The 10,490-nt window shown below is 32.0% G+C and overlaps 1 protein-coding gene across 1 annotated transcript; it reads left to right on the top strand.

The window, feature by feature from the left end:
• The first annotated feature begins 1,091 nt into the window (after positions 1-1,091).
• On the top strand, positions 1,092-6,390 carry LOC21394105 (ATP-dependent Clp protease proteolytic subunit-related protein 3, chloroplastic). Its single transcript, XM_010107356.2, has 9 exons — positions 1,092-1,549; positions 2,536-2,637; positions 3,373-3,495; positions 3,622-3,681; positions 4,116-4,212; positions 4,295-4,368; positions 4,538-4,591; positions 5,520-5,603; positions 5,686-6,390. The coding sequence occupies exons 1-9, from the start codon at positions 1,250-1,252 to the stop codon at positions 5,779-5,781; spliced, it is 990 nt and encodes a 329-aa protein (XP_010105658.1). The 5' UTR covers positions 1,092-1,249; the 3' UTR covers positions 5,782-6,390.
• Positions 6,391-10,490: the final 4,100 nt, after the last annotated feature.

The following is a 10,490-nucleotide window of genomic DNA, read 5'->3' as shown; positions in this document are numbered from 1 at the left end:
AGTTTTACGACACTATAGGATGCTGGCTAGATCTTCCCTTGTACATTAGATTTTTTGTGATTTTCGAAGAACGATTTTTTGTGTTATATTCTTATATTCATTTAGATGAGAAATACGTGTATATATACACATTAAGTATTTATATTCATATTCAAGTTGAGCTTTTGCTTTCACGATAATGTATTATAAAGTATTTATATTCATATTCAAGTTGAGCTTTTACTTTCACGATAAAGTATAGAGAAAATGAGAAATGCTAATATTATTTTTTTTCTTTTAGTCTTTTTATCATTCTCTAAATTTATTATTTGATACGTGAATTCTATTAACATAATATATTATTATTTAAACAAAAAATGAGATAGTAAAATTCACGTGTCAAGTAATGAATGTTGAGAGTGACAAAAAAAGTAATGCTAACATTTTTGTAGAGAAAATTATTGAACTTACTTTTAGAATGTATAGATCTGAATTTTTATCTCTTATTCTTAAGTAATTCCCTTTTGATATATAACTATTTAACTAAAAAAGATATTAATCAATAATAAAAAGTAAAATTTTAGACTCATACGTTTTAATAAGTATTTATCTCTATTTTTTTGAAGTATATGATACTAACGATCTGAGTATTGTTAATTACAAAAATGTTTAGTATCACGATAAGATAATAGTTGTTCTAGTCGGCGAGTGTAAAGTATTATTATAAAATAAAGGTAGTCTTCAATTAACGACTGTGAAGTGTTATAGCAGGATATTATCGGTCACTGGTGGTTACTATCAGTATCTTGGTATGATACTATCGGGGGCATATTTGATATTCTATCCCCTTATTTTCATTTACTTTAAATTGAAAAGTAAATTTATATAAAAAAAATATTATAATAAAAAACTTAAATTCAAATTTTTATAAGAAAAATACTATAATAAAAAATTTAAATTGTGATTTGAGTCCTAAAAAAAAAACTTAACAATGTGTAACGTATTGGTATGAGGTAATGTGAGGTTTTCACAGTTTTTTGTTTCCTCCTAACAAAAATAAAATAAAATCAAGTGGATTATCGCTCTAAAGAGCCCTTTTGGGCTGTAGGGAATTGAATGGCCCAATTTATCTGGACGAACCCCAACCCACCAAGTCATCCAACTTCTACGTCCTTCCTCTCCATCGTAGTGACCAGAGCACCACATTTTCTTCGATTTTCATCGCCGAGAAAATCCCAGACCAGCCAAAAGGAAAAATCAACACAGAAAAATGGTCATGGGTCTGCAACTACCCATCACTAACTCACTCCCATCATCATCTTCTTCTTCCTCACCGTTTTTTCTCGGACCCAGAAACCCAAGAAATTTCAGAACCTTTTGTTCCTTTAATGCCAAAGCCAAAGCCAAAATCCCCGTCCCACCCATAAATCCAAAGGACCCCTTTTTGTCGAAGCTCGCTTCCGTGGCTGCAACTTCGCCTGAGACACTTCTCGACCGACCCGTTAACTCTGAATCTCCTCCTTACTTGGACTTGTTTGACGCTCCAAAGCTCATGGCTACACCTGCCCAAGTATTTCTATTTAGTTTTCTGTGTACCCCTGTTTGTTAAAGCTCATGGCTGAGTTGTTTGACATGTTTTTTATTTTTATTTTTTTTTTATTTTTTATTTTTTTCATGGTGTTTTATGATTGGCAATAGTGGGTTCTTTGGCTTATTGGGTTTTGTTTTGTTTTGAATTATGCTTGCTTCGTTTTTTTGGGTTGTTCGTTTCAAGGTGAAAAATATTTTGAGTTGAGTTTGAGTTATAACCTGGGTTTGTATTTGGATGTGCACATTTGAGTTGTGATTTGAATTGAGAATTTTTTTGAGTTTGTGTTTGAGTATGTTAAAATTTAAATTTGTATTTAGATAGTATTTTTATAAAAACTCAATGGTGATAAAAAATTTTAATAGGATATATGAGTGGGGTTTTATTTATCTTTTCGTTGTGAATGCATAGAAAAAAGATCATCTCAATCAGAATTAAAACGAAAAAATTATGACATTTCTAAGAATAGAAAAAATACTGTTCATTAACTTGAGTTCGAGTTTATGAACTCGAGTTGAAGGGAAAATTCAAACTCGAATTTAGCCCTAAACTCGAGTTCAAACTCGAATTTTATCAAAGAATATGAACTTAAATAAAGTTGTAACTCGAGTTTAAATTTTTTCTGAGTTTTGTTGCAAAAGAACAACCCCTTTATTTCTCGTTGTAATTACGGATTAATTAATTCTTTGTTTCAGCATATACCTCAATTTTTGTTGAAAAAACGATATTATTACGTTTGGGAATGGTATTATTAGTTGGGCAAAGAAAAGCGAAAAACAGGCATATTTTAGTTGTTTAGAGTTCATTCTCGTAAGAACAAAGTTTCAAGATTATGCTTGAGAAGACAAGTCTCAAATTTTAATGCTTTCCTTGGTACAATAGGCTACTCGATGTCGTTTGTAATTTTTTTTTTAAATATAATTTTGGTGCCTATTTGGTAAAGTGATGATATCCCCTGCCTGAAACAGGTAGAGAGATCGGTTTCATACAACGATCAGAGGCCGAGTACGCCACCCCCGGATTTACCGTCATTGCTGCTCCATGGAAGAATTGTTTACATTGGGATGCCTGTAAGTTCCTGAAAATTGATGTTGTTTCAAGTTGTTTCTTGCTATCCTAAAATTTTACTATTTGTAGAGTTTGTTAGGGAGCTAATGAAGTGTGAGGTAATTGTAAGTTGTAACAATCTTGTATAATAGAAGCTCTGTTATGCGTGATGCTGAGAAATTGGACATGCTCTTCGTCAAATATAATTTTTGATTCTTTAGCTTCCCTAAGGCCCCATAACATGAAACACGACAACAATAAAGCATCCGGAAAATTTTACTGTTTAGCCCTTGACTTGTGGAGAATGTCCAAACTTCTATCCTTGTCAACTCATTCATTATATAACATATTGGCGCCTCATGTTTCCTTGATTCTGTCATCTGCATATTAAGAGAAAGTGGAGTTTATTCCTTCAAAGATTTTATCACTTGTCTTTTCTTTGCATCAATATTGCAGTATGCGTACATGATTTCATTTCATTTTTGTTTTTTTTGGGATCAGATTAAAAAAGAAGGTCGAATTAGGCCGTCACTTACCTTGAAAGAATTTACACGCGGCCAACAGCTTTTATCCCAGTCCTCTTTATAGTGTAGAATAATTTCATTTAGCATATAAATGGATCATGAACTGTCATGCACTCCTAAAAATGATTGGTCTGTTCCGGAGTTTTACAACCATGGTTTTGTTTTGTAATCTGAAGTTAATTTATCGTGTTATTAAGTCGTCTTGGTTCCTTGATCTTTCAATGTGTGCAACAGTTAGTGCCAGCTGTCACGGAACTTGTTGTGGCGGAATTGATGTATCTGCAATGGATGGATCCTAAAGAACCAATATATATTTATATAAACTCTACAGGAACAACTCGTGATGATGGTGAAACAGTAAGATGGAATAATTTGTCATTTTATTCATTTGTTTCTTAAGCAATGATCCTTTAGTTTACTCATGTTCTCACTCTTATTAACCTGTCATCTCATTTTTCATCAGTTTGAAATTCTTCTGATTAGGTTGGGATGGAGACAGAGGGATTTGCTATATATGACGCAATGATGCAGTTAAAAAATGAGGTGAGTTTCATTTTGTTTCCAGGTTTGTTTCTTGTCGTTATTTTCTCCATTCTAGTGGCAGTGATTGATGCTGGTAGCGTGATTGAGATGGGTTTTGTGGGATATAGCGTGGATGGCTGTTTCACTGGTGCTATTTTGAGTTGAAATGTTGTATAACTGCTTTGGCAACAGTGACCGCACATAGAGGCGGTTGTCATACGGTGCAATGACTGTTAGTGATGTCTAAAGTTGTTGTGTTTGTGGATTTTTTATTTTTTGTTTATTATTTGCTGGTTGTGTGATGGATTACTTAGTTTAACTGCTTTTTTGAGGGAAGTAGTCATTCTTGTCGGAGCATGATTACAATATCAACGATTTTTATTTATTTATTTATTTTATTATGTATTTTTATAATTACCTTTCATCTTATTTCATGGTTCTTATTGCTTGGTTAGATACATACAGTTGCTGTTGGGGCAGCTATAGGGCAAGCTTGTCTGTTACTTTTAGCAGGAACCAAGGGAAAACGGTTTATGATGCCGCATGCCAAAGGTATAATGTTGTTCGCTCTCCTAGTTGTTGCAAATTGCAATTAGGACTTTCTCTCATCACTCTTTTTAATTTTGGCATTCAGCTATGATCCAACAACCTCGTGTGCCATCATCTGGATTGATGCCTGCTAGTGATGTTCTTATTCGTGCAAAAGAGGTTAGTTCCTGTGCATCATCTTCTAAAGTTTACTGATGTTTTGTTATGCATTTCGACAATGGAATAGATTAAAACACAAACTCAAAGCCTTTTGTGATGTTAATTAAGTGCTTTCAAATTAAGTAATAGTTTACATTACCATAATATTCAATATTGCTTATTTTTGCAGATAGTGACAAATAGGGATACTCTTGTGAAACTTCTGGCCAAACACACAGGAAATGTAAGTGGAAGAACCGGTTTTTTCTTTTTACCAAGTTTTGTTATTAGATAGATTTATAATTTATCAAAACTTGAAAATAAATGGAAAAAGGACACAAGGAGATGGTATCGTGGTTCGGTAAATACCTACATTCGCAGGGCCATGTCCAGACGTTTGAACAATCCACTAAGTAAAGAAGATTACAATCTCAAATGGACTTATTCTACATGAGACTCCCTCTTTAAGTATGATGCCTATGATATTGCTACTGCCCAATGAACTTGCTCAGTGAGATCCCCTTGACTTAATGTTGAAATCCCTTCAACTCACGCAGTTTTCTCCCAAAAACCTTAATTCCTTCTCCTGAAAAAAACTTGGAGCAAAATTGCTCATAAATGATCTATCACTCTGTAAAACTAATACTTTAAAAGGCGTCCTGTGATCATTATGAGACTCCAAATAAATAGCTAAATAGCTGAATCTTCCAATCAAATCTGCTGTCAACAATCTGTTGATGATTATGTTATAACAAATAAGACAACAGTGCTGTACGATTCTGCAATCAAATCAACTTCCCTGATCTTGAAATCCTCAAATCAATGCTCCACGAATCTGGACACTTTATGCAGCAAGATATAAATTTCATATTACAGAAATTTATTCCAATTATCTCCAAATTTCCATAACCTGCTAAAGTTGTGTTCTCCAAAATAAGAAACCAAATAAAAGCATTTGACTTTCTTTAGAACAGATTTCTGCAAATCAAAAACTTCCCAAAACAATTTCCTGCAGCAAATCAATTTACAAAACAAGTATTCTGTAGCAAATCAATTTTAGAAAGGGATTTCCAAATCCCAATAGTAAGTATAGCGAGTTGTGCTTGGCTATAATTAATTTTGAGGAGTTTTGACTGGAAAAATAAGTACATTTTATTGCTCGCTTTTACTAGTCGGAAGAGACTGTAGCTAATGTGATGAGACGACCATTTTACATGGATGCTACAAAGGCTAAAGAATTTGGGGTGATTGATAAGGTATGTTTTAAGGCCTAATCCTGTACGTTTTCTTATGTGATGTATCCGTGGTGACCGACATAAAGTGGGCATACATATGCAGGTTCTTTGGCGCGGTCAAGAAAAAATTATGTCGGATGTGGCACCCCCTGAAGATTGGGACAAGAGTGCTGGGATCAAAGTTGTAGATGGACTTTAGTTTCTCTGTTGTAGATATCACCTAGTCAATATAGGTAAAACCCGTTGTCGCTTTGTGCAACTATATTGTTTCTCCCTTGGCAGTTACAATGCCTTGTCCAAGATGTTGGTAGAAATTCTTCAACTAAATTTTTGACGGGATAAAAAGTTTAGATTGTACTTGTATTCGGAATTCATGCATATGATCATAATTAGATTTGAATAGATACTTTAAAGAGTTATCTCAAAAGTCAGAACATCAATACTTTTGCCTTGCTTCTGGGATAGTACAAATGTAAAGCAGACCCTTGACAACTGAATGGGAATGCTAGTTGCAATGTAGGAACTCGTATAGGAGAAGCTGTTATATGGTATGTTACCTCGGTTCCTATGATCCTGAACTGATTTTATTACGTTTTCAAAGAACCATAAATTTTGTGGAACTAGATTTTCCGGTCGAACAGGCCTGCAATGAAGAAGTGAATGCATAAACAAGCTTGAAGGTCGAGAACAGGGAGCAGTTGTCAAGTTTTAGCTAAAAATGCCTTAATAATTAGGTTGAAAATGTTTTTGCTAATTTGTAGTTGTGTATTCGCTGTATCTCAAAAGTTATGTATCATGTGTCGCCAGCTAGTCCATGATTTAACTGATCTTAAAGACTTGCTAGTTGAGTTTCTGTAATGTTTTATAGCTGAATAATATATTCATTTTTTATTGCTTAACATGCTTGTATACTTTTCTTCGAAAAATAACATGCTTTTATGCTTTTGTTTCTTGAAATAAATATGGGAATTTCATTCAACCAAAACTAATATTACAACCTCAGAACAAAAATTATTTCTCTCAAGTCTCACCAGTACCAAGTGGGCATATAATTGAGAAGAGCTTGCTAAGCGCGTCACTGATGTCCTTTTTTAAGGGCTGGAAGTACGAGACATGGGCTGCGGCCACGCCGTGGAGGTAATGGTGGCAAAGAAGCCGATTGGTTCACTACTTAACCACTTCTGGAACGATAAAAACAACTATTACGGTTACCTACACAATGTGACGTTGGTTCCTTTTATTATTATGTCTATAGTTATATGTTAATTTATTTAGGGCCGGCAATTCAGACACGACACGATGAAACGATACGAAATAAATGGGTTTGGACAACACGATTATTAATTGAGTCGTTAATGGACTGACACGAATAACAAGAAAATAAATGAGTTAGATTCGTGTCAGCCCGTTTAACACGCTTAATCCGTTTAGTTATACAGGCCGTTAACGGACCAACACGACACAACACGGCCCGCCTGTTTATAATCCATATACAAAAATATAAAATTTATAAAAAAATTAAAAAAGACATTCAACCTTATGACATTTATAAAAAAACATCAATGAATAGGTTAAAACAGCTGAAAACTAATTTTGGAGCGTAGTTGGGCATTCAACCTTAAAGAATACATTTTTCTATATTTATTTTATGTTTAAGTACAGTCAAATGTTTGGTTATGTTTTCAAACTTATTTAGATGTACTTGGTTATGTTTTCAAACTTATTTGGATGTTTGGTAATTGGTCATATTTTGAAACATATATATATGATAATCTAGTAGTATCATATCTATATATATATATATATATATGTGTGTGTGTGTTTGATATTTAGATATTTTTATGTGTTGGCTATCATGGAGAATTGAAGGATTTATGTTTTTCTTATTATATGCTCGGCAAGTTTTAACTATAAGTGATATTAAGTAATCAATTAATATTAGTTTTGAATACAATATAAAAAATTTTGCTAGTTGGGTCGTAAACGTGTTTTTTTCGTGTCGACCCGTCACAGCCTATTTAGTAATTGTGTTCGCGTGTCGTGTCGTGTTAACCGTGTTATTAACGTTTCGTGTTTGTGTTTGGGTTTCTGACACATTTATTAATCGTGTCGTATTCGTGTTTACTATAATCGTATCATGTTATAATTGTGTTGGCCCGAACACGACACGCAAATATGAATTTCTAGCCCTAAATTTATTAAGGTGTATAAATAAACAAATCTTTTTCATAAGAATTGACAAGTTCTCCCCAATGAAATTTACTATTTTGGTCCGACATGTGAGCTTTTACACTGTTTGTGAATATTAATGCCAAGTTTGGTTCACAGTTTAAACCGTTGTTTAAATCTTTTTATTGTAACATTTTCACTAATAAAATTTTAAATTTCTGTTCAAATAAAAAAACCAAACAGGCTCGAAATATAAGTGAAAGAACTGAACAATCCTCATCATAATTTTCAATTACCTTCGGATCATATAAAATACTAAATATTGGTAAAAACAAGTAAGTATAACTGGTTAAACAAAATGAAACTAAATGGCCAATTTTTAAAAATATTCATTGAAATAGAGTCCTCTTTTATTTCTACCCCCTAATATTAGCTAATATATTTCTACATTTTAGACTAAAACTAGTGAAGGGGGGTAGAGTTTTTTAAATGGGGTAGTTTTTATAAGTCAGGTACTAAGGGGTTAGAATTTATAATTTTCTCAAAACCTTAAATTCACCTTATCAAACAAATGACACTCTGGCCCGATCCTTGAAAAAATAAATCAAAGAATTACAAAATTTTAGGAGAAATGAGAAAAATATCTCTTTGAAATGCATGAGTCAAGATTTTTACCATTTACTCTTATTTAATAACTTTTTTAGTCAAATAACTATACTAATAAAAGGGTATTAATAAAAAATGAGAGGTAAAAATTCATATCCATGCATTCTTAAGAATAAATTATACAATTTTCTCAAAATTTTATGTATAAAGGTTTTGTATTAAATTATTAATTTATATATATTATCACATTCTAATATATCATTAGAATATATAAAATTTTCAAACAGATATCCAAAGTTTTTTTTTTGGCCATATTTCTACCCAATCAATATTTTCTCTTGACATATTGCATGATTGTGTATCACACTTTGGTCCTCGTTAGTTACCTTGTCGTTTAAGTATGATCTCACGCAATATTTAATGACATATTTAATCCTTTAGAACACCTCCAATACAATGTTATAATTAATGTGTCAATTAAAAATTATACATTTGAATATAAAAATATTCTCTAATGTAATGTCATTTGTTGTGCCAAATTTTCCATAGCAATACTTTATATCAAATTTCCTACCAAGTAAAGCATATGAAAAATTTATCATTTGATTGCTATTAGTTTATATGTTTAGAGCATTTCTAATACAATTTTATAATTGATGTACCATTTGTAAATTTATCATTTGAGTACAAAAAACACTCTCCTATGTAATGTTATTTGTTTTGTCAAATTTACCATATGCTATACCTTATTATAAATTTCCCACCAAGTATAACATATGAAAAATTTGACACTTGATTCTTATTGGTTAATATGGTTACCTTTTCATTTAATCATTATAACTTTTACCTTTTCAAATTATTTTAAAATTAAAAGTTTACTTTTACAACTCTCAAAGCTCAATGATTAGATTTTAGGGCTTGTTCTTTGGAGTAAAACTCAAAAAAAATTTGAACTCAAGTTACAACTTTATTCAAGTTCATGTTCGTTTGTAAAATTTGAGTTTAAACTTGAGTTTTAACTTAAGTTTGTGGCTAAAATCTGAGTTCAAGTTTCTCCTTCAACTCAAGTTCTTAAACTCAAACTCAAGTTAATGAACAATATTTTTTCCAATTCTTAAAAACGTTATAACTTTTTCGTTTTAATTCCGATTGAGATGATTTTTTTTCTATACGTTCACAACGAAGAGACGAATAAAACCCCACCCATATACCCTATTAAAATTTTTCATCAACATTGAGTTTTTATTAAAATACTATCTAAATATAAACTCAAGTTTTGACATACTGAAACACAAACTCAAATAGATTCTCAATTTAAATCATAACTCAAATGTGCACCCGAACAAGCCTTACTATTTCAAATAACATAGTGCATTAGAGCAAAAATAAAAACATGTACGTGTCATGTCCCCCAAACGGGGTGGGTGACGTGGAGCTCGATTAGGGGTTAATAAAGTAGATTCCCAGACGAGCCCCACTTAACTCCATTAAAATATAAATAAATTACAGAATCCCAAGCCTCTGACAACACACAGGGCTCCACCCACAAGATATATGGCATTGTACATACATGAACATGTAAATTAAATTACAACAGACATCAACCATAGTCTAGTTAATCTAAATATTCTAGAGTTTACAGAATTCTCAATTCCTTACAATTTATTCCAGAGGATGATCACGATCCTCACTTAATTCCAATAGCATCACAACTCAGCTACTCCGTAGCAAATATTCAGCTACTGTGCACCGCTCTTAGAATCTCCTGGGAGAGGTTTAATGTTGGGAATAGTGTCCTAGAAGCATGAGATGTAATAGGATATTTATTATTTATTTAATAAAAGAGTTTATTCATTATTTTATGTGCATATATTTATGAATATTTTATGAATATCAATAAAAATTCCATGATTATTTATGTAACCTTAAACATTGTATATAAGTGTTATATACGAGAGGATAATGTTTAAGGATAATAATCAAAAATCAATGTTCATAATGAATTTAATTAAAGTTCGGAATCTTTAATTAAAACATTATTAATACATGTCATTCCCATTTAGAATGGAATGGTGTTATCCGCACTGTTAATATGGTGAGATATTGAATGAGTGTATTTCGCATAATGAGATT

This window comes from Morus notabilis, unplaced genomic scaffold (genome assembly GCF_000414095.1).
Source record: "Morus notabilis unplaced genomic scaffold, ASM41409v2 Scaffold294, whole genome shotgun sequence".
Taxonomy (NCBI): domain Eukaryota; kingdom Viridiplantae; phylum Streptophyta; class Magnoliopsida; order Rosales; family Moraceae; genus Morus; species Morus notabilis.
Note: the sequence above shows the minus strand (reverse complement) of the source record. Positions and strands in the feature narration are given on the sequence as shown.

Excerpts from the sequence above, each read along its gene's own strand:
- LOC21394105 (XM_010107356.2), top strand. The coding sequence starts at position 1,250 with ATGGTCATGGGTCTGCAACTACCCATCACTAACTCACTCCCATCATCA. Across the intron at positions 3,682-4,115 it reads TGATGCAGTTAAAAAATGAG|ATACATACAGTTGCTGTTGG; the intron begins GTGAGTTTCATT and ends TTGCTTGGTTAG. Across the intron at positions 4,592-5,519 it reads TGGCCAAACACACAGGAAAT|TCGGAAGAGACTGTAGCTAA; the intron begins GTAAGTGGAAGA and ends CGCTTTTACTAG.